General features: G+C 43.8%; 1 protein-coding gene across 3 annotated transcripts in view; it reads right to left on the minus strand.

Moving 5' to 3' along the window:
- The window catches only part of ADAMTS3 (ADAM metallopeptidase with thrombospondin type 1 motif 3), a 199854-nt gene extending 174525 nt beyond the window's left edge, over window positions 1–25329 (minus strand). For all 3 annotated transcript variants that reach the window (XM_083174676.1, XM_083174681.1, XM_083174672.1), the window contains exons 1-3: window positions 24613–25329; window positions 23290–23317; window positions 8336–8742 (exon numbers count right to left, since the gene is read on the minus strand). In XM_083174676.1, the coding sequence (XP_083030802.1) occupies window positions 8336–8742; window positions 23290–23317; window positions 24613–24681 (504 nt within the window). In that variant the 5' untranslated portion in view covers window positions 24682–25329. The remainder of the gene's footprint in view (window positions 1–8335; window positions 8743–23289; window positions 23318–24612) is intronic.
- Between the last annotated feature and the right edge of the window lie 427 nt (window positions 25330–25756).

The raw sequence follows: 25756 nt of genomic DNA on the forward strand, positions 1-25756 counted from the left end.
TATAATGAAAACTGGAATAAAATGGAGATTTAAAATCCATATATATACTGACTAGCGTGGAATTGGCAAAGCAGGGGTGACAAATAATGTAGGATCCCTCACAAAAAGGCAGTAATATCACCAGGCTATTGGTATATATTAGGTGCTGGATGTGCAGTGCACATGGGACACTGAGTTCATGGGGCCCACACCACACACCTTGCACCCTATAATTATTGTATAGAGAGTGCCACGTTGACTGGCGCTGCAGACAAATCACCAGGAAAATGGTATAGTACACATTTACCCAAATACTTGCACATGCACAACAAGTCTCAAGGAACATTGCACTGGAGCCATGTTTCCAAAGACCTGTGTATATGGAGTAGACCAGTGGTTCCCAAACTCTGTTCCATTGCACCCTGGGGGGGCTTCAGGGGCTTGCAGGGTGCCCTGGTTTGGAGGTCCATGACCAATTCAAATTATGTATGGCCAATGTATTAGGCAAATGGTGTACAAACAGTAGGGAATCCTATTTTATTACCAGATAACTGACATTAAAAGGATGAGATAAACACAACTTCCTCAACTGATTTTCTCAATGAGAAACTTTAGACCTAGAGATGCAACGAAAAAAATCTGATACTATGGGGTGCCATAATTTGAAAAGGTTTTTGGGAACCACTGCGGTAGACTCAGCTGTTAGTGCTCTCTCCCACGGTGGCCTCTCTTTCTCTCACACTCCCAGGCCTGACGGTCGCCAAGGTGGCGGTGTGGGTTTTCTCCTCTCAGCCTCATGCACCCACAGTGTCATTCACCCTGAACCCTCTCTCCTTTTCTCCTCCTTTGAGTCTCACTCTATCCGTCTATACTACCCCTACCACCTCCGTGTCGCTGCAATCTACCGCCCCCCTGGCCCTATCTCCCAATTTCTTGACAACTTCGCCGCCTGGCTTCCACACTTCCTCTCCTCCGACCTGCCATCTGTCATTCTTGGTGACTTTAACATCCCCTTGGATAACCCCGCTGATCCTGGCACCTCCAAACTCCTCTCTCTCTGCTCCTCTCTTGGCCTATCTCAGTGGACTACCTCTCCCACCCACATCCAAGGACACTCCCTCGATCTCGTCTTCTCTCGCTCTTGTTCCCTTACTGACTACACTATCTCAGCTTTTCCTCTTTCTGACCATCACCTCATCTCCTTCTCCCTCACTGCTTCCCCCTCTCCCACCCCCCCTCCCAAGCGCATTGTCTCACGGCATAACGTCAACACACTTGATCTTGCTGCCTTCTCAAACACGCTGTGTCCTCTTCTCGCCCAATCGCCCTCATGTCCTGCCCGAACCTCGCTGCCTCCCTCTATAATGACACCCTATCTTCGGCATTGGACTCTGCCTGCCCTCCCTCCTCTATCCCCCTTCGATGCTCCAACCCCCAACCGTGGCACTCACCTATCACCCGATTCCTTAAAAAGTGCTCTCGCACTGCTGAGCGCTTCTGGAAGAAATCACGCTCCCTTGCGGATTATCTCCATTTCAAATTCATTCTTTCCTCCTTCAGCTCTGCCCTTGCTCTGGCCAAGGAATCCTACTTTAAGTCCCTCATCCTTTCCCAATCATCCAATCCCCGCAGGCTCTTCGCCACCTTCAACTCCTTGCTCTCCCCCCCTCCTCCAGCTCTTCCGTCCTCCATCGTAGCCGCTGATTTTGCTACCTACTTTTCAACCAAAATCTCCTCTCTCAGGACTGCCATCACTGCTGCCATGACCTCACCCTCTCCCTCCTCCCCTCCTACATCTCCACTCCCCTCCTTCCAACCCCTGTCCTCATTTTACCCCACCACTGCTGCTGAAGTCCACTCTATCCTTCAATCCGCTTCTCCCTCCACCTGCCCGCTCGATCCTATCCCCTCCAATATTATCCGTCGTCTCAGTCCATCAGTCTGCTCTCACCTGGCTCACCTCTTTAATCTTTCCCTATCCTCTGGGATCTTCCCTTCCTCCTTCAAACACGCTCTTGTCTCCCCAATTCTCAAAAAAACAAATCTGGACCCCAACTCTCCATCCAACTACAGGCCCATCTCCCTCCTCCCTTTTGCCTCCAAACTCCTAGAACGTCTGACCTATAATCGTCTCCTAAGCCACCTTACTGCTAACTCCATTCTAGACCCCCTCCAATCCGGGTTCCGCCCTTTACATTCCACTGAAACTGCCCTGACCAAAGTCACTAACGATCTACTATCGGCTAAATCCAAAGGCCTCTTCTCTATCCTCATCCAGCTTGATCTGTCGGCTGCCTTTGACACTGTTGACCACCCTCTCCTGCTCAACACCCTCCGCTCCTTTGGCATCACTGGCACGGTCTTCTCCTGGTTCACCTCATACCTCTCCGATCGCTCCTTCTCCGTCTCCACTCCGAGCTCCTCCTCTCCTACTACCCCCCAGCCAGTCGGTGTTCCCCAAGGGTCAGTCCTTGGCCCTCTCCTCTTCTCCCTCTACACCACCTCTCTGGGCACCCTCATCAGCTCCTATGGTTTTCATTACCACCTTTATGCTGATGATACCCTAATCTATCTCTCCTCCCCCGACTTATCCCCATCACTCCTGTCCAAGGTCTCCACTAGGGCGTGGAGTGAGAATAGAATAGTGTGGCGAGCGCAGCAAGCCACCGAGGCCCGAAGCGTGGCGAGCGCAGCGAGCCCCGCGAGGGGACGCGGATACCTGTGAGCCCGCGAAGGGACGCGCTTACCTGTGAATGTATCCGCGTCCCCTCGCGGTGCTCGCTGCGCTCGCCACGCTTCGGGCCTCGGTGGCTCGCTGCGCTCGCCACACTATTCTATTCTCACTCCACGCCCTAGTGGATAGTAGGGCATGAAAAGGTCGGAGGACGCGTACCGCCGCCCCTCGCGGGCTCGCTGCACTCGCCACGCTTCGGGTTCACGTTGATAGTGGCCTGGTTGTGAACATCCAATATCATTCAGTGTTAAAATCGCATCGCGTCGCATCGCGTGGCATTGTATACCATACAATGCGACGCGATTACGACGCGATTTTGGATACGAGGAAATTTCAAGGGAAATCGCGTCGCATCGCGTCGCATCGTACTCTTATTGTACTGACATTCAATTTCAACATCGGGCGCCCGGATAACTCACAAGTACCGTTAGGTTTAGTGGAGTTAGTTAGAGAAGAGGGTTAGAGTCAGGCTGCAGTAGGTGGTGAATGCATGTACAGTATGTACACATATGTAGATTAGGATGGAGCAGTATGAGGGGAGCAGAATAGCAGAAGAAAATAGCATGGAGTAGGGAGGGGGGAAGAACTGGGGCGATCAAGTCCAATAGTACTGTAGAGAACGAGAGATGCAGATATGCACTGCAGTATAAGCACACACCATTTGTTTACACATAAATATATGCAGTATTTTTTTCTTGTTATCTTTATCCCACTTACTGAAGCCAGACCAGCCACCGTACAGTGCCAGTTGAGCTCCTCTTCTCTGTCTAGCGTGGCGTGACGTCATCACGTCACGCCGCGCGGTGGGCGTTCCTGCTGGAGAGCTCCCGAGTCCCGGCTTACTGGTTTCTGCAGGGATCAACTCGGAGCTGCCGCGCTCCGTCCACTTTGTTTTACACTACACAGTATGTGCAGGTGACAGGGCAGGCTCCATCTAACAACCGCGGCCCACCGCCGCTGCTAAATGAGGGGGCGGGTGTGCGGCGGGCCGCATCTCAGCGGCACTGCCACTGCAGTATATAAGTGAAGGGGTGGGATGCTGGGGAATTGGGATAGAGCTGACCGGGCCCTACCCTCTGTCAGAGCGGCGGGTCCCGGGACAGTTGTCCCCATAGCACCCCCCTGTTGCCGGCCCTGCTTATTAATAGGGTACTGTAGAATACACAAGAGTGGCAGTGGTGGGGAATGTGGAAGTGAAATTCTGATTGAGAAGTTGTGAAAAATAGTAAACTAGGCTTCTTCATATATAAAGGTCTTCTGCAGGTCAAAGAGAATCTGACAGGGCAGTGTAGAGATCCAAAGATGGAGTACCTGTGACAATATGCTCTTAGATTTAACTTGCATTTCAGTGCTTTTTAGGAGACATATAATTATATAAGCTTATACAAATCCAAAGCAAATGAGAGCAATAACTTTCATAATATAAAAAAAAAGCTAGTACAACTTTCCATTAAAGTCTTCTTTAAGTAGACCATTGACGAAAGTCAGCTCCCAATGTGTTTTTAGATGTGGTCCCATGGGAAAGGGAGTTTCTACTGTAACTAGATGAACACAAAATAGGTGCTGTTGTTTTTACTCTGCAACACTGATTGAATTAGTATTTGCAGCCCATGTGGGATGCAAGCAGTGTGTATCTGGGATTTCAAAATGTTTACCCTGGTAGACCACAGAGTTACCACTGTAAATACCCGCCTGCTCCTTCTGTTCTGCAGAAATAGTGTTTAGTGTGGCATAGACATGCAGGCCAAAGTGTCTTCCAGTATACCTGGCATTGACCTCAATCTGATTTTATCCTAAAACATTTCGGCCAAACAGTATCTTTCTGTGATTTAAAGGACTAACACTTTAATATTTTCAAGTATAATATTTTTGCAGTCAGTTTTAAGGGTTTGCCAGTGCTCTGTGAAAAAGAAAAGACTAACTCAGTGAAAAATAGTAGTATTTGCTAAACAAAATATGGAGATTGGTATGTAGAGGTTCCATAGCATCATTGTTTTATAGTTTAATGCCAATCAATCTAGACTGTCACTTATACGGAAAAAAAAAACATTAAGTTAGACATCAAAGTTATATCACATCTACTGTATACAAGACATACAGTATGCCGACTTTGCTAACTCGAAAATCAAGACAAACCAACCCACCTTCAAGCAACGGAGTTTGTTGGTTTGTTTTTCTTCGCCATGCAACGTCCCCTTTAGCTAGTGAAAAGCAAGTCTGTTGACATGTATGGGTGTATACAGCATAGGCACATTTTAACCTGTGATGTTTATTGAACCTTTAACTCTACCGTCATATTTTACTATGTAATTGTATATACTAAAGTATAGTATATAAATAAATAAAAAAGATAGACTATAAGTAACGTCCACCTATACATTTCAACCATGTGACGCGACCCACCGCCACACTAATCCCTGACACCCGCCACCGCCCTAACCCATCGCAACCATGCAAGGGGATGTGTTAGGAAGACACGTCACCTCACTATGCCCACAGCAGGAGAAATCATTCGATGATCAGCAACCATGGATTTGATTTCCCCTGCCTTCACAATTGAGACTGACTTATATTTGCGGCTGCCGAGACAAAGAGAGGGCGGGCGGCTGCCATCATGTGATGTTAGACGCCCGCCCTTGGCAGCATCAGCCTGTCCGCGTACCCATGGGAATGCCCAGCATTTTCATACGTGTGCCCATGAAACACTGGGCATTCCCATGGCACCACTGCCGTTACTGCCCCTCCCTCCCCTCTTCGAACGATGAGTGAGCAACTTGCCGTGGCTGTTTGCAGTTGAGGTTTGCACATGCGCATCGGGGCAGGGGCTGAATTTAGTTCACTGCGTGTGAACCAGAATCGGACCCTTAAGCTCCAGCAAAGATGAGTTCTCCTGAATTGCCAAGGTAAACGGTTTAGTGATTGGCCCCCCTGCTTTGCTGATTAAACTATGAATCCAAATAACATTTTACAGGAACCACAGCAAAGGAACATCAGCACCATTGCTAAAGCAACAAAGATAAATTATGCCCCACCTACAGTATATATATTACACTTCATTTTAAATGTATTAAAAACCACATACACACTAGGTGATATTGTGAACAGTATCGCTCAGAAAGGGGCTTCTAAGGGATGTTGTTCACAATATCGTCTAGTCTTTGTGTACACTCAATATCATTAACAAAGTCAAGGCCATGTAAATGTCTTTTTCTGTGTCACAAACTGTGAGGCAGATGTATTAAACCTGGAGAAGAGATAAAGTAGAGATAAAGTGAAAGGAGATAAAGCACCAGCCAATCAACTCCAAACTGTCATTTTCAAACACAGCTCATTGGCTGATGCTTTATCTCCCTTCACTTTGTCTCCACTTTATCTTCAGTTTATCTCTTATCCAGGCTTAATACATCTGCCCGCTTGTTAGAAATATGACAGGTAGGAGCTGATTGGTTTGTGGTTTACCATTCCCTATTTTATCACTTTTCAAGGCTTAGTACACCTCTCCCTATGGGCCAGATGCATCACGCTTTAAAAAGTGATTACGTGGAGAGTGATAAACAACCTGTCATTTTTCAAATGCAGTCTGTGACATGGCAGTTAGGAGCTGATTGGCTGGCTGTTTATCACTCTCCATTTTATCACTTTTTGAAGCTGAAGCTGAACAAAAACATGAATTACTTTTACACAACTGACAGCTGAGATAAATCTGAATGTCTCATTTAACAATGGATATCCTAAATTATAACCCTTTCACACATGCAGCTATATCCAAGGTTTTTTTTTAACGTGAACAAGCATCACCAGGATTTCTGTATGTGTGAAAGCAAACGACCTGGAACTGAAAGTCCTGGGACCACAATCCAGCTTCCGACCATGGTCACAGAGCTGAGATGCGGGAATTTGCTGGCTTTACTAGACCCAGCAAATTCCTGGGACACGTGTCTGAAAGCAGCATTAGTGATGTACAGCCATTGCTAGGGACACTGTCTGCCGTACTACTGGTAAACTCTATAACCTTCATCATTCCATAGCAGCTAATTCCTTGCTCAGCAAGCCAGCATGTTCTCAATATTATTTACTGTTATAATAAATAACTTATATGTTCACTTTTATGTGTGTGACATTTATCTATGTATTCTGGACAATTACCAAACTATTTAATACTTCCATTACATGTTTCTTTCTATCTGCCAAAAAGGGATGCTTTCTAAATAATATATTGTGAAACCAGATTCCCATGATTATTTCTTAACACTAAGGGGCCTGTTTATGAGGCAATTTTTCATAAAATAATGTATAAACTTCAGCTTCTGCGTAACATTATGAATTGTTGCTAATTACTTAGGGTATTCAGTATGTTGCCTATCCTTTCCGATAGGGGAAATATTGTCACTTGCCTATTCAATGTTGTCATTTCCGACAACATTGGAGGCAGAATTCAACAAAACAAATCCGACTTTTTTTAAAGTCCGATCTGTTTTGTCAGAAATGGCCGCGAACTCCAAAAAGTAAAGCTTGTTTAAGTTTATTTTAAAATGATTATGGTGTTTCTTATACAAAGCAATATTTCAATGTGAAAGAAAATATTTTTGTTTTAAATCATGTACATTCACATTTTGACCCCGCAACGAAATAAATTATTGCTGGGGCGATCTAAGTTTAGGTCCAAATGCCTCTGCAATATTCTATAACAACCTTGATGGCAAAGAGATTTGTATTACAAATGGCAGCATAACAGATTTTCCATCACAGAAACATAAATAGAAAAATCAACGTTATTACAGTTTTAATAGGTTGGACCTATGCAATTCCTTATCCACAATATAAGTGTAAGATCCTGATGACTAGAATAAACATAAACATCTTATGGTGTGCACACACGGTGAGGTTCAGGCTAATGGTCACTTTTGACTATCCGATAATCAATTTTGACAATTTGATTTGGCTAAATGCACTTAAGATTTACTTTTTCTTACTATTTAGCCCTAGGCCAAATATATTCTACAGGTGACATTGGGGTATATTCAACTGCTGTCGTAAAGATGGCAGTTTCCGACTTGAATAGGTTGGAAGGGGTTCCAAATTATTCAATAATGTCGTAATGCTCCGACCTGTCAGAAACCAGGTGGATTGACGGAATAGTCACCAATCCACCTGCTTTTGTCAGTAACATAGCCAAATCCAGAAGGTTTTGATCCCGTATCCAGCAATCTCAATCTGACTACAAAGAGTAGTTTTATTAGAACCTTGATGGCTCCTTTGCAGGAGCATTAGCCAATAAATGGAGTAAAGTGCTCCTGCAGTGATCAGGATCGAGAGGTTGCATCATCTGTGCTCTTTAATATTTGTCAGACCAACCTCCCGATCCCCTAAAAGTACATACACACTGGGCTACAGTATTTCTATTACCGTGTATATAGGGATTGCAGGCGGCTCACAGGAGTCAATCCGGGGACTCATCACTTGGCTGACCAGAAGCATTTATCCGATCAGCTGAGTGATTAAAAAGGTATATACCCAGCTTAACCTGCATCATTTCACAATGTCATTGTTACTGTTCTTCTCTAAGCATCATCACAAGGACATGAATATAAAGTTAGGAAGGAAAGCGACAAAAGTTCTTACCAGTCCATCACAATTGCTCAGTGCAACAGATGCTCCAGGTATATCGGTTATTTCTCCCACGTAAGCACAATGAGTCCACAATGGTGCTTTTTTCCAGACTTCCTCTGTGCTATTTGCAGTATGGGTAGTACTTCCAACATAGCTTATGTTTTCAGCATTCACAGGGTCTTCATGCCACTCTACAACAGCGCCTGGGGCAATGAGTCTAGTGTTTGGCTTTAATTTGAGATGAAATTCTCTTCCAAAAGCTGTCACATTGAAGTAGAGAGGTTGGTGACTGTGCAACGTGTCTCTCGCTAGCCTTCGTTTTTGACTAATGGAGAGAACATTGGATAGATGGTGTCCTTCTGCATCAGTACTTATGGGGGTTATTAGTTCATATTCTCCTAGTTTTGTTCGGCTTAAATCTGGAAACAAATAAATACAGAAATAAATATATTTTAACATTATTAAAATATAAACTTATAATAAAATATACATTGAAAATATAAATAATAATAATAATAATAATCCACTGCAGACATAGATAAACTATAGTTTACAGCAAACACCTAAAACATAATATCCTGCAGTTACTCAGACAGAATAGGGACACTCTCTCCCTATTAGTCCCATGACTTGCCCCCATTTAGCTTAAAACCTGCACCAATATGTCTAATCACCACAAATTAGCCCTACACAGATCACTGGTGCCAGCTCTGCAGGTGCTTGAGCTCACCAGTAGTTTTCAGCCCTATGGTGTAACATGAGCATCTCCAAGATGACATCCTCAATCACATCAGTTAGAAGATAATCTAATAAAGATAAGTAAAAGTGCAGCGTACACTAACCTACTTTTTATAATTATTAAGACAGATCTTGATATACCTTTTCACAGAAAGTGTTGATGGACCATCAAATACTGTAAATTAGGATTATTCATAGGTTACACATGTTGCTGACAGCTAAACAGATAGTCAGATGTCAGGTGTCACAATAGCCTTTGTCGCGGCTGTATCACATCAGCCTAATGATATGGTAGTACTCCCGGTGCATGTGCGGCACATCCAAAATCTTATTGTGGGCAGATGGCTTATGCGTGAAGTAAGTAACAAATAGAGGCATTGCCTTACACACTATGTGCCTGATTCTGATTCCATCGGTCCCCCGCGTGTTCGCACAGGGGACTGATGGTAAGCCTCTGTGCATAAGCAGGGCTTCTGTACAGAGGGGGGCATGGAGGCACAGGACAGGGGTGGTGGCAGCAATGGGAATGCTCAAATGCAGGCAGGATGAAGTGTGTTGAGAGGGGGTGGAGCAGCCAGGGGCGGATTGGCCCACAGGGAAACCGGGCCATTTCCTGTTGGGCCAGCCCAAAAGTTATTAAAAGGGACTGGCCGTGCTCCCCCACGGGCTGGCTGGGCCACGGGCAGCGGCCGCAGCACTTTGCCCAACTCCAAAATGGCAGCGGGAGGGCTGCTGCGCATGCGCATGCAGCACCTCCCAGGCTCCCACCTCCTGTTCCAGCAGCAGGTGAGCCACCACCAGCAAACCCCCACCGCCAGCACCCCCTCCTCCCCTCCCTAGGCATACCGAAACATCTAATCAGCTTCTAGTTACAAGGTAACATCTACAGTATCTGGTACAGTAATTCAAATAACAATCAGAATTGGATAGGTTGCTTTGGACAACTATTCAACCTTATCTCTAACCAAGACACTTTTATTTTATTTATTTATTAACAGTTTCTTAAATAGTAGCGCAGCATATTCCGTTGAGCTTTACAATAGGAAACAGTGATAAAACAAACTGGGTATTTACAGACAGTCAAAGGTATGAAGGCCCTGCTCGTAAGCTTATCTATAGAACAGTACATCTCTGCTCACCGTAACTCATCTGTCTTGGTATCCATCTATCAATCACGTACTTACACACAAGAATACCGTGGAGGAAATTTAATAGGATGAAATATTCAGAAAGTGAGAGATTTGGTAAGAAATCACCCGTTTTTTAAAGCAGCAATCATTTACACTGCTAAACCAGCTTGATTTTGCAGTGCAAATGATTGCCGCTTTAAAAAAAACTGGAGATTTCTAACCAAATCTCTCACTTTCTGAATCTCTCATCCTATTGAATGTCACCCTTAATGTCAAACATTTTATTCAGCTCCAATAATAACATGTAAAACTACTGTTAAAATTCCATATAATTACCTTGTTTGAAATGTACTTTTAAATCAAACCATAATGAAATAAGGGCTCTAGTACATCAGAAGTATTTAAATATATAATTTTTGATGGGATCTAGCTCCTCCTTGAAGATCGGTAATACCTCATTTGACTTACCCAGAGGTTAAATGAGGTCAATTTATTTCTTATATACTTTTAAATAGACTGAAATATGGCAAAAGTGAGACTTAGCCAGAGTCTAAATTTATAAGGAAGCCCATTCAGATACTCAACTGTCTGTGGGAAAGGGTGTGCAAGATTATTCCATAATTATGTTTAAAGAAAAAGTGAAATAACTAAAAGGAAAACACATAAACCTAACATGCGTATATACAGTAATGTACTAGTTCCAATTAAATTGATGTACACATTTACAAGCAACACACAAACAAATCAGTGGGAGCACCTGTACAAATCCAAAAACCCAAAATGGTGCAGACCAGCAATGCCAGGTTTCCCTCCTAAAGCCAGAAGAACTTCTTCTGTGGAATCGGTGCACTGATGGACACCTGGGGGAAAATGTAATAGGATGAGAGAATCAGAAAGTGAGAGATTTAATAAGAAATCTCTAGTTTTTTTCAAGCGGCAATCATTTACACTGCAAAACCAGTTTAATTTTGTAGTGTAAATGATTGCCGCTTGAAAAAACTAGAGATTTCTTACCAAATCTCTTACTTTCTGATTCTATCACCCTATTACATTCCCCCCGGTATGCTCTTATAAGGGAGGCTGTAGCCATATAAGTGGTCCCTCTTTTATATTTTAGTATTGGCTGGGTGATGACAAGTTGGCCTCTGGAAGTAATGATTACTGATTTCTTATTATTTATTTGTTTAATTAAAAGTAGCCTTTCTTCCCAGGTATTATTTCCTACCTTTCCTGTTGGTATAATAGAGTGAGGAGGCAGGTTCTCTAGTTGTGTGAATAGAAAGATGTTCTTTGTCATTGTCATCCTCTGGTGAATGCTAAGAATGCATTACACACCACTCTATTGGAACGCTTATATGTTTTTTTATTGGTATCATAGGGAAACTAATACCCATTTTAATAGGACAACTAATAACCCTTTTCCACCACAGTGGTGGGTCAGAAAACGGAATTTGGAAAAAAATTCTGGTACTCTTTACCTAGAACGGCGCCCGTCGCGGGCATCGCGGGTACATTTATGCCTGCCCGCGACGCGACCGACGCGATGCCCGCGATTTTCCCATTGAAAACCATGTTAAACCTGAAAAATCGCGTCGGTCGCGTCGCGGCCGGCCATAAACGTACCCGCGATGCCCGCGACGCGATGCTCCCGATTTCCCATAGGAAGCAATGTTAAAAGCCGCGATGGACCCGATTTTAGTGTTAAATGCCTCAATCCACCCGATTTGGCCATAGGAATCAATGTTAAATGGGCTACAGAGCCCATTAACCCTTAAATGTCCCCCCAAATTTTTAACGCCACCCCACGATCAACGCCAACCCGAAGCGTGGCGAGCGCAGCGAGCCCGCGAGGGGCGGCGGTACGCGTCCTCCGACCTTTTCATGCCCTACTATCCACGTCGGCGTGGTGTGAGAATAGAATAGTGTGGCGAGCGCAGCGAGCCACCGAGCCCGAAGCGTGGCGAGCGCAGCGAGCCCCGCGAGGGGACGCGGATACCTTCACAGGTAAGCGCGTCCCCTCGCGGGCTTCACAGGTGTCCGTGGCCACGCGGACACCTGTGAAGCCCGCGAGGGGACGCGTATAACTGTGAAGGTATCCGCGTCCCCTCGCGGGGCTCGCTGCGCTCGCCACGCTTCGGGCTCGGTGGCTCGCTGCGCTCGCCACACTATTCTATTCTCAACTCCACGCCGACGTGGATAGTAGGGCATGAAAAGGTCGTAGGACGCGTACCGCCGCCCCTCGCGGGCTCGCTGCGCTCGCCACGCTTCGGGTTGGCGTGGATCGTGGGGTGGCGTACAAAAATTGGGGGGACATTTAAGGGTTAATTGGGGCTATTTGGGCTCTGTAGCCCATTTAACATTGATTCCTATGGGAAAATCGCGGGCATTGAGGCATTTAACGCTAAAATCGCGGTCAATCAGGCTTTTTAACATTGTTCTCTATGGGAAAATCGCGGTAATCGCGGGTACCCGATTTTGATGTACCCGCGATTTACCCGCGATTTACCCGCGATTTACCCGCGATGCCGCGATTACCGCGATTTTACCCGCGATGCCCGCGATTTCAATCGTGGGCGCCGTTCTAGGTAAAGAGTACCAAAATTCCAAGCCAGGTCAGATCCAAATCTTACCCCTTTCCCAGGTTGGTGCTGTTCACATGGCGCATGGGTCTCTGCTGCGCACCAGACCAGGGAGGACCAGCAACCTGCAGTGTCATGGGGTGTATGGCCAGAAGGGTGTCTGATATAACAGCTGTCACAGGAAGATGGGTAGTGAGATATTACAACCTTCGGTACTTATATGTTAGTTGGGCGCCCACTATAGTTAGTATGCTCATACCCCCACTATCCATGTCGGCATGGAGCTGATTTTATATAGTGTGGTGAGCGCAGCAAGCCACCGAGCCCGAAGCGTGGCGAGCCGCGCGAGGGGACGCATAAAACTAAGCAAATAGCTTAGTGAGCGCCCAACTTACATACAAATGGAGCCGGGCTTGTCTTTGCAGGGGATGGCGAAACCAGCCGCCATCCGCCGCCGCCCACCATCTGTATCTGCATGAGATGCGTGCGCGTCCCCTTCTGACGGCGCTTCCCCCGGGTCCCCGCCGGCTTGTCGGCAGTCACCCGGGGTCCCCACCACCTCCCTGCACCCCCCCTAACCCTGTCCGTCTCCCTGAAGCGGAGAAAGACAGGTTCCCGTCGCCCCACCGCACGGAAACTGAGACATGCGTGCGCGCGCATCTCATCTACGAACGCGCATCTCAGTCAGATGGAGAGCCGGGCTGCTGGCGGATCGCCAGCTGTGACAGTCTGGAGATTCGCCAGCAAGAGGGAGCCCAGCTCCATCTGTATAAGTACCCAACCTTCCATATGGTAAGCATGGGTGAGGTAAAAACAGATTGTCTGGACCATATGTGGAGGCTGTAGTTTCTACCTCCCCAGTGACATGCTGTAAACGGATAACCCTGGCTCATCACCTGCAAGCTTCCCATATTGGATTTCCAGGTAACTGGACCTGGGGTTATTTATTGGGACACTGTGCAAAAACCCAAATTTTCAAGGCAGTGGAAAAGGACATTTCGTAATTTTGTTAATTTTGCGTTCTGATTAGTGGATGGCCGGAGCTTTCCAACCATCAGATTTCTAAAAGCCATTATTATTTTTTGATTAGTTAGTAGGGGCCCCAGTGCACTGCTTTACCCAGAGCCTACAATGCTGGTAAGAGGGCCCTGAGCTTACCATCTTGCAGGGACTTTGCAGGGTGGCTACGGTGGAGCACTTGCTTTAGAAGCCGAGTAGAAAAGAGGGTGCGCTGCTGGCCCCCTCTCCTCCTCCCTCCTCTGCTAAGTCAGACTGAGTGAGGACAGGAGCTGGGACAAGCGGGCTTAGGACAGAGCCTCTGTCAGCATACTGGGCTGGGCTGAACTGTGAGCAAATAGTAAATGGCACTTTTGGGGCATTGTGTAAGGGGCACAACTTGGGCACTATGTGTGGCATAATTTGATATGGGCATTAAGGTGTATGGTAAAATATGTAATGGGCATTATGATATGTGGCATAATGTATAATGGTCATTACTATGTGTGCAATAATGTGTAATAGGCATTATGGAGTGCAGCTTCATGTATAATGTGCACTATGTCTAGTTACGGCACTGTTACAGTGTGTGGTATAATATGTAATATGGATTACAGTGTGTGGTAAAATATATAATTGGCATTACGGTGTGTGGCATAAAGTGAAATAAGCATTACGGTGTGTGGCATAATGTGTAAAGTGTGTGTGACTTAAAGTGTAATAAGCATTATGTTGTGTGGCATAATGTGTAATGGGAATGACAGTTTGTGTGGCATAATATGTAAGGGGTATTACTATAAGAAGGAAAAATTACTAGAGGAGCGGGCATACCAAAATATACCTTTTCTCCGGTCACCTAGCTTCACCTCTGATGTCTTGTTTAAGGGGATTATTTAGATCTAATCGCATGGCTATGAATTCAAAGGCTGGGTGATAATCGAACAACTGCGCATGCATACAGCTTGTAGTTCACATACACAAGGCCATCCTGCGATAAAATCTTTCTACTTTTTCGCTTGCCGTAAGCAAGTTGGTTGACATGCAGCCAGCATTTGGGAGTGTCGCTCAGCCCTTTTCTGGGAGTGTCAGGGGAAATGCATGCAAGCCCCGACTTTGAATTGAAGTTGTTTGATGTCAGCTCTAGCCCCGATTAAGCAGACCCATACCCAATATTAGGGACCCCAGTGACACAGAGACGCCTTGACGTACGGCCTGGGGGCTTAGCCCTATATCTGCAGATAAATGCAACCAAGATCTCTGTATTATCTGATTATTATGTAGATATTTCTCACTGCAATTGGGATACAAAATGTTTTTTTTCCTAACCAGAATTACCCCTCCCTTTTGGCACCTGAGTGACATCACAATCTGATTGAGCAGCTTGCCAACAAATGTGTTGTCTAGCCCCGATTAATCTGTTTCTATCGCAAAAGCCGAGTAAGTCCTGGGCTATGCACAATCTGTGTGCATAATCAGTTTCATACATTTCATACATTGTTCGTCTCAGTCACTACAGCGACTGTGCGATTACACACATGTAACGCTTGCACAGTAAATTAAGGGGACTGCAACTGCTGTGATTTTGAAGAGTTTAAAGCCAAGTATAAAGCAGCAGTCAATGGGACAGTTTTGCCTTATAACTAATTGGTCTACTGAAAGACAATGCAGCCGCATTCAAGACTTCATTGGAGGATCAACACAATAATACTTAAATTCAAGAGCAATTATTTTTTCTGAATCAAATTAGATTATGGACCATAAAATTATTAGATTTAGTAGACCATCAACATATTTGTTTTTTACATGTGATTCCCAAAAGACAGGAACGCTTATAAATGAGCAAGGTTAATAGAGCAAACGTCCTATTGTTTAGGCTTTAAAAATTGGATCCACATCCTTTAGACTACAGATGGGGGAAGCCCAAAAATCTAAACAGAAAAAAATAATAATATAAAGGCTATAAATAAACAATAAAAATAGGGAGTATCTGTCACTTCCCCATTTATTGACACAAATTAGCAGTGAGGTCCTGTTGGAGCATTGCTCTAACTGCAGGGTTGTGAGCAGGGGTGCCCCGAGTGCTTATCATAATCTCCCCCCAAAAAGTGCTATTTACTGTGACAGCTCTTAGCCTACTTTTGCATCTAAACGGATTGCTCTATGGAGAGCTAAACTTCTTGAACATTTCAGGCTCTTGGCACACTCTGCCATAGCTGGTGCCATACTCCTAGACTGAGGAACAGTTTTTGCACTGATATTTTGTGAACACAGTTTAAGCACAAGGAGCATTTGTTTGGATTGGCATTTTAGTATGAGCGGTCAGCTTGTTTTTACCTTTTGATGTGTACTTAACGCTCTAGGATGTTTGGACAGAGGCCGCTACATAAATGTAGCTTGCTGCTCTTGCCCTCACCTTAAACGCAGCTTGCTGCTCTTGCCCTCACTTGTCTGTATCAAAATACACGTATCCATCACATAAACTGTTGGTTGACTTATTGTGGACTTATACACTCAATAAAGTTCAGCAGTTCCTTTCTCTATATATTCTAACTATGATAGATGCTGCGTTGTTGTGAAAAAAGTAATCGCACACAGGACCAATTAAAGTAGACATGTCACCAAAGGCAACACTTGTGTTCCATCAGACAATTTGCAGGGCATACATCTCCGCTGTGAGCATAAGTGTCAGTATTAAGGAAAGCACAAACCTAAGGCAGACAAAGTTTTTTGAAGTTTTCAGTGGCCAAAAATCTAGGAGCAAATTAAAGTTGTGCTGACCCTAATATCTTTTTCAGACAGCCAAGAACCTGGGTTATTGCAAAGGCAAGTAATTGCAACCCCGGTTCAGGCTTATGTAACGGGGTTGACCCGAGTCACAAGTAGGGTTTACCTGGGTCTGACCCAGGTTGGCTGCAATGTGAAAGGCAAACTATGTCATTGATAACCCCGGTCATGACTAAAAGTGTGTCTATTGGCTGGCTCAAAAGAGCTTGAAGATAACATATTCTCTAGGAATCCTGTGTGAATGGCCACAACCAGGGTTCTGTTGGGAGTGTTTAAGTGGTAAGAAAATCTAAAGCCCTGGCTCCAACCAATATTTAGTATCACCACAGGTTGCAGATGTGGCTTCAGACTACCACAATAATCTCACAGCACTATGTGTAAAAATGCAGTAAGAGAGACACTGCAAAAATTGAATGACCTAATAATCACTCATGGTTCTTACCATTCCACAATAACAAATGTATGTAAAAGGTCCATGTTTAAGAGTATAATTTCTAGGTATCATATAACTACATACCGTGTTTCCCCGATAATAAGACACTGTCTTATTTTTTTTTTAACCCTCAAAAAAGACCATAGGTCTTATTTTCGGGGGAGGGCTTATTTTAATAGACCTTGACAGCAAATGTCCTAAAACAGGTGCCAGAAATCCTTAACATGCCCCCAGTGTTCCTTAATTACTGTAATATGCCCCAGAGCTCCTTATTTAACATGCCCCCAGAGCTCCTTAACATGCCCCCAGTGTTCCTTAATTACTGTAACATGCCCCCAGAGCTCCTTATTTAACATGCCCCCAGAGCTCCTTAACATGCCCCCAGTGTTCCTTAATTACTGTAACATGCCCCCAGAGCTCCTTATTTAACATGCCCCCAGAGCTCCTTAACATGCCCCCAGTGTTCCTTAATTACTGTAACATGCCCCCAGAGCTCCTTATTTAACATGCCCCCAGAGCTCCTTAACATGCCCCCAGTGTTCCTTAATTACTGTAACATGCCCCCAGAGCTCCTTATTTAACATGCCCCCAGAGCTCCTTAACATGCCCCCAGTGTTCCTTAATTAACATGCCCCCAGTGCTAATCAAATAAACTTACTGAATCCGGGTAACGGGACACACAGCACAGAATTGCGCCACAGAACTCCGTTCTGCAGCCACGTGATCTGCGCGATGACGTCATGCACGGCTCGCAAAGCATGACTGGGACCGCGAGCAAGGGAGAAGTGGCTTCAGTAGAAGCCACTGCACACCATACCGACATCATTTATGTATTTGGAGAGGTCTTATTTTCGGGGGAGGGCTTATATTGGAGCAGCAGCCCAAATCTGGGGAAGGTCTTATTTTCGGGGGAGGGCTTAAAATCGGGGAAACACGGTATATAGCATGTTCATCTGTCTTACCTATGGCAGTTGACCCGATAGACGAGGCATGTCGTAGCGTGGAAAATTGTTGCGCAACCTAGCTAGTGTGGTTCTGGCTAGTGTGGTACAGTATGCTAAATAGTCAATCATTCTCTGTGTTGTACAGTACAGATGGAGCCACTCTCTTCCTTGGCCGGCGCTCACCAGAACATCCCCTCTGGCGAGCGCTGGTGGAGAGGGACTCCATCAGACTGGGACACACGTGCATTCCACACACACCCGCATCCCAGTCTCTCGGCGGCTGGGCGGCAGGACCTTGCCCGTCTCCATTTCAGGGAGACAGGCAGGGTTAGGGGGTGCGGGAAGGTGGGGGCATGCATCGGCAACTGGCGGCGGGGACTTGGGGGAGCTCCGTTGGAACGGGGTGCGTGAGCGACTCATGAGTACACCCCCTTCTGATGGCTGGCGGGAAGTGTGTATGAATGGATAGAGAAGTTCAAAAAATGTTGCACAAGTGTCAGCCATGAAGAAGAAGCCAAATACACGTCCATGACTGTTGAGAAAATTGAGCGTGCACGTTACTGATTCTTTTGGATAGACAAGTCACAGTGGGTTATGTTGAAAATCTTTTGCAAATCAGCCATGGCTCTGCCTATGCAATTATCCATAACAGACTTGGGTGTATTTGTGGCTTGCAACTCTGCCTAAAACATTTTTTAATGAGCGATTATGAAAACTTGTTGACAGATGGACAAATTGTATAGAAAAGCAGGGAGATTATGTCGAAAAAAAAAAGTATTGTCGTTTCTATAAATTGATTAAAATAAATTCTACAGCCTGAGTGCAGGGAATTTTTGACTTACCGTCACATTTAAACTTCAGAGAGCCACAGTGCTCTATTTTTGAAGTAGTATTGCCTCATTAGTATAATTTGATTATTAAATACAGGGCAATGCTGCAGATGTATCAGAGAAGACCTCCGAAACCATTTTGAAACACAGACAAGAGGAAATAGCATGCTGTACACTGTGTACTAGTCTGTGGTTAATCTCATTGTCATGCATGTATGCCGTAGCTACATTATAGGACTTTATTCAATTAATTGGTTATTGTCAAGTTCTGTTTGCCAAGGATGATGCCAAACAAGAGCAGTGCAAGAACTTGTTATGACATTAACTAATTAACCACTCCAAAATCCCTGGAATCATACTGTACATCATCTCTGGTGTAATATCACTGGCTGTTATCACACACTATGCCCCCCTTTACGGTCACTCTGGGGGAATGACCATTGCTCCATTTACTTCTGGGCTGCCCCAGCCACTCACAGCCCAGGATCTGTCTTGCCCAGGAGCACTTGCAATCATTATGGCAACGCAGCTAATGGTGTTGGTGGTAGAAGGTACGGAATACCCGCTACCTAACGGTAATCTGTACCTTGGTGGTACAAAAAAAAACCCATACCATTTTCATTATCAACATCTCTAGATGGTGACAAAAGCAAAAAAAAGAATTAAGAATTTTTATTATTTGGACTTTCCACATTTTAAACCAGGAGAATAGGACCATGCATGTACTTTACATGTCCTGATTGTTTGGAGAGGAAAATGGGACTTGAAGGTAAGCACAGTCCCATCCTCAGATGATGCTTTGTGTTAAGTGAGAAACGGCAAAAGCTCAGCTTCTCAACACTTAGGATGCTGCCACAGTGCTTCACTGCTATAGCTGAGAGGAGGGGTTATCACCACTTGCTACATGGACCCACATTTTTCTTGATTAGATTCTGAAAGTGTGTAATACCGACATTCTCTTTTTTTAAAATTACTTTATCTGTAGATATATTATTACACAAAGGGAGAAAAAAACTAAAACTAAAAATTTTTCAGTTGCAGTGGGTTGTAAGGGGGGGCGGGTGTATAAATCACAGGGCATTGGAGTAAGCAACAAGGTCATACAAAGTGATTAATACCATTACACTATATAATTATTGCAAGCGGCAAATTTCAATCAAGTATTACATTGACGGTGAAGTGTACACTAAAATATACATACAGCAATGAATACACTCAGATAGTATGTGCATGCTACAGACTGGATCAGCCCCTTACTACTTTATAGTCTTCTGACTCCTCAATGAGGAACTAATGATGCTAAGGGGGAAATCTACTAAAATGTGATGTTGCTATGGGCAACCAGTCAGAATCTACTTATTTATTTAGCACCTTTTCGAAGATAATAGATAGCAACATCCCATGTGAAATAGAACTCCCATCTTAGTAAATTTCCCCCTAAGTATTTAAAAAGCCTAGTCATGGGTTGGAAATACCTTATCTGAGACTGAAAGGAAAGTATTTTATTAACAAGGTTGGAAAACTAATAATAAAAAGCCTAATAAACCTAATAAAAAAGAATGTTCTTTTTCCCACGGCTGTTTCCTGGAGGAAAATCGGCTTTTTATTACTAGCATGACATCATCCCAGATAGTATGCTAATCACTGATGGATTGAACTGTTCTCACTATCTACAGCCAGCCCCTGCTGTATCTCAGCAGTGGACAGACATAAGTGGGGTTTGTTTACTAAAATGGGATTTCTACTGAAAAGCACATCAAACAAAATTTTAAATTACCAAGGCACACCATCAGACCCCCAAGGGAAAAACATTGCCCCAACAAGAAAAAAAAAAAACATTATCCCCCATATTTAATAAAGAACAATAACACTGGTCCCCACAGTGTTATGGAAAAACATTGGTCCTCACAAGAAAACAAGAGACCAGAGAATAATAGTTGAACTGGTGGTGGTGTTGATGGCTGTAAACTAGAATGGACATCTGTAGCTCTGGTGGCACACTTGAGGACAGCTCATGGCACAGCGGTTAAAAAACGCTGGTCTAGGTCAACACAAAAAAAAGTCAACGTGACAAGAATAACTTTGAAAAAAGGTTGAGAAAAGCAAAATGTTGACATGGAAAAAGCCAACGCACTTTGACATGAGATTTCATAGAAAAAAAAAATTGTACTTTTTCCATCATTTACCATCCAATTAAGAATGTTATGCGTGGCAAGTGAAGCAGTACACTAATTGGGTTCCAAAATTTGGCCTTTTCCATGTCGACTTCTGGTATGTGTCTACCTTTTGTAAATATTGATCTTGTGCACATCGGCCTAATGGCTGTCGAGCTAGACATTATCTGTGAACTATACCACACCCATATTGAGGAAGGAGAGCGCCACAATTGGAAAACATTTCCAGACTCATTCAGTGATTAGCAAACAGGGATCAATATACGCCAGCTCTGTTCTATGGGAAACAAAGAGAGATGTATGCATTATGGGGGTTATAGGTGTGCCCAGGTGTTTGACAAGAACTCGTGTGATGTCAACTCTTGCCCCGGTCCAACTGTTTCTATTACAGAAGCCAGGTAACTCCTGCGCTACTCACAGACCACACACACTGGAAAAATCATTGGACGGTGAGCAGCTTGCGATTACATTTGCAGCGAATAGCCAATACAGCTACATGTGGCAAGCTTTGCTAAGAAATTCGCAGGCTTGAACTGGGCGGGATTTCACTCAAACTCAGCAGGGTGATCGCAGAGCACTGCTAAATCACGTTGCAGTGATCAGATGTGATATTAAAAAAAAAGAATCCCTACATTGACATGCTTGATACTGGTTATCAATGTTTCAATGATCGTTTACAAATAACTCCCACAAACCATCTGTACCAGTTTCATGGAGAACACATAAAGTGACACTGGTAGATTTCCATGGACTTGGCCTGGAAATCTGACATTTGAAAACTCTGATACAGTCATATGCAATTAATTCTGCACAAAACACTTTATTTGCATGAATTAATATTAACCATCTCCCCACTGGGCTAGTTTTTTTGGTGGGGAGCGCTCCCTAGCCACCCCACCCCCCACCCCCCCCCCCGCCCCGGCCTACTGTGTTTCCTGGGGCCGGGCAGCACAGCTGAGCACTCCATCAGCTGCTGCCCAGCCCTGCCCCCGGCAACCCGGCTGTACATGGCATGATGTTAACAAGGTCACGGAGCACACAGCCGGGGGAAGGAGGCAGGGCCAGGCAGCAGGAGCCGGGCAGCCGCAAAAGCTGATCTCAGCACTCAGCTCAGCGGCACTGCCCGGCAAGAGAGAGCACAGGCAGTGGCATTCCCGGGAATTTTCCGGGTTTGCCAGTCCGCGCACTGGAGCATAACGAGTAAAATTCTTGGGAGTACCAGTGAAGGGGTTAAAGGATATTAATTTTAACTGAACTATTCTAAAAAATGGAACCCGTGAAATATTACCATGATGTACCTCTGCAATAAAGCATTCCTCAAATATAGGAGTTCTTCTGTTTTATTCAGCCTCTTTGCTAAGAATCATGAATGCCCAGAGCATCTGAAACAGGCTTACCTAGCTAAACAGCTCTCTAATCTTATCTATACACACTTACAAACTGATTATACAGTTATTTATGAACTTGTGGATTATTCCTAAAATGCTGAAAAGAGTATTCTAAGATCCTGCACTTGTCAGCTACACTAACAACAGATAAATGGGATTCAGGACAAGTGATAGTTGTGTTGTTTTATCCTACTGTATGTCCTTTATTGTCTAGCTTCTAATGAATACACAGCATACCACTGAGCACTGGGCAGCACTCAAGCAATTGGCATGTACTAGCATTTAAGGTATTAGCATATCCAATAATAAATTTAGCTTGAGAGAAATTTACTATAGGAATAACTTCTAGACCAGCCCGTAATAAATACAGCCATGTAAAAATAGAATGATATTTATACAGGCTCTCTATATCTGTTGTATGTTTATAGAAAATAGCTACCCATTACACCATCCAGGCAGCACGAACAGTGTAATGTTAGTATTACTGCATTAAGGTCATGGGTTTTATTCCCACCATGGTCCTAACTGTGCGGAATTTGTATAGCCTTCCTGTGCTTAAGTGGGTTTCCTCCAGGTACTCCGGTTTCCTCCAATAATCCAAAAATATGCTGGTAGGTTAATTGACTCCCAACAAAATAAACCCTAGAGTGAATGTGTGTGTGTGCGTGTGGTAGGGAATATAGATTGTAAGCTCCACTGGGGCAGGGACTGGTGTGAATGTTCAAATATTCTCTGTAAAGCGCTGCAGAATATTTGTGCGCTATATTAATAACTGGTCATAAAAATAATAGCTATCCTAAAGAATTGATCTACAATAAAGTCAGCAATTATTGAATTCATATACAATTTTAAAAAACAATGGTTACTTTTTATAATACTCCCCCTGGTGACTGTCTATAGTTTCAATAGTACGTATCTGCATTCCAAACAGATTAAACTAGACATGTGCCTTGTCAAATGATGCTCTTACCTATTCGGGTGTTTCCTTCATTGCCAGCCTGAAATAAAATATAAAGAAAACACAGAACATTAGTTGAGTTGTGTGGACACGTCACAGTTAAAGCACACTGTATGGCTTGTGCTTGGTAGCAAACCAAAATTGCTCAAGGCAACTTTTAAGTTTATTGGTTGGTTTTCCATAGCTGAATAAACATCTGTGTTACCACCTATAGTCCGAGAGCGTTCATAATATGTTTAACATAGATGGATCAACCCAAAAAAATCTTAGCAATGAGTGCACCATTCAATAAACCACAGAGGCTGTGCCAACAAATGCAGTAGCCATAGGCCCTAAAATTAATTAAGTAACTATTCCTGTGCGTGCTTCAGGCTCCTGATGGAAAAATCGATCATATGTATCCTATTAGTTCAAGAATCATTTTATAACAGTGAAACTCCAGTAGCTGGAAGCAATGTCATGCACTACTAACTATACACAAAGCTTTATTACACAAAGCTAAATGATATGGTTAAACATAAGTGTGAGGAGCCAGGCAATGTGTAAATTCCGATTCTGGATGAATAAAGTTGTCAAACCTATAGTATAGATATAAAGGTAAATTTCTTTTAGTTCATAAGAATGTGAAATGAAAGTTGTCAGGTAGGGGGAGCTTTTAGCTTGGAACTGTCAAGTAGGCTAAATAGCATCTTGCGACTGACACGTGTGACCACTGCTCCGTTATATATACAGAATTATCACGATCCGGAATTTTTACGTAAAGATTTCTATCATTAATTGTAGTTGTGGCATTCCCAATTGTGCAATTAAAGAAAACACGCATCTTTAAAATAAACTGGGAATTTTACAGTGAGAATGATATTAAACTTCACTATAATATAAAATGATTTACTATATAAGGGGTATTTATCAAAGCATGGAGAGATAAAGTACAGAGAGAAAGCACTAACCAATCATCACCAATCTTTAAATAAAAAAAAATACACAGCCTGTAAAATAAGCGTCAAAGGCTGATTGGATATATATATACATATATTTGTGTGTGTGTGTGTGTATATATATATATATATATATATATATATATATATATATATATATATATAAACACACACACATATATATATATATATATATATATATACATATATATATATATATATATATATATATATATATGAGAGAGAGAGAGTGATGTAAATGCAATGCATGCACACTCACTTATCATTATATGCAAACTGATAGAGATAGATACATAGTACATACATACATGCATACACACATACTGTACATACAGTACAGACAGATGGATATATACTGTATATAGCAGTTACTTACTTGTCCAGCTGAAGTCTTGCAATCTATCACGACCAGGGCTACTACTAAGCACAGTGACAGGAGAACCATCACGAGTCCGGGAAACTTCTACAGTTAATCCGCCACAAAATCGAGTCCACAGCTCTATATTGTTGCTGGAGATCCGGGTGAGAGTTCCTCAGCAGCACATCTGAGCGCTCCCCCTCACTCCTGTCCTGTACTTACTACACTACGCTGCTCTATAAAGGTCTCCGCTCAGGTCCCTGAGGACCAGGCTTCTCTATGGAAGTGAGTTTCAATGGGAGTGTTGTAGGATACCTCGGCTCTAGCTCACATGTAAGATACCGTCCTGAGCAAGGGACGAGGTTTGTCACACTAATATCTACTTCTAGTTATTGGAGAAAGCGTGGTCCTTAAGTACAAGGCTTTCCAGTCCTCTTGTTACAGTAAGTAATAGGTAAGCGTTGCTTGCACTAGCCCTTTAAGTTAGAGGGAAAGGGCAGGCAGTCAGAGGGAATCTATTTAGCCTGCTTTTTATGTGCTCTGCTGTAAATAGTAAAGACTCTGCCAAGGTTAAATAAGGGAGCATGCAGAAAGTAGTAAGTAATGATAAACTTTCCAGTTATAGCAGAAAAAAGAGATCTACATGTACAGGGGCAAAAGAAAGCAAAGCTTGCAGGAGGAAGAGGAGGAGGAGGGAGAGGGAGAGTCAACGTTTGACTCTATTGCTCAGGGAGAGAGCTGTCTGCTTTCCCCCTGCAGCCTCCCAAAGATCTAATACAGGCCGGCCAGACACCACCCCCTGAAACGTCAAGACCCCCTCCTCCTTCTCCTCCTCCAGGGTCAGTGCCTGCCCATAGGTGCACTGCAAATCTAAAAAAGTGACTGGAGGGGACACAGTTTAACATGATGGAGGAAAGGCTTGCTACAGGAATCTGCATATTCACCCTGAGGACCTTTAAAGAATCATTAGCCATGACTTTAAATGTCTGAAAGCGAGGATATTATTACTCTGTCAGCATGGCTTTCCCATCATGGATATACAAATTGTGTTCAAGAAGTTTACTGATATCCATCCAGACTTTTGCAAATTACAAGTAAGCTACAAATAAGCCAAATGTTTCAGATCTTATGGAAGAGACTCCTATTTAAATCTTTTGCAATC

This window comes from Crinia signifera, chromosome 1 (assembly GCF_055691185.1).
Source record: "Crinia signifera chromosome 1, ASM5569118v1, whole genome shotgun sequence".
NCBI classification, from domain to species: Eukaryota; Metazoa; Chordata; class Amphibia; order Anura; family Myobatrachidae; genus Crinia; species Crinia signifera.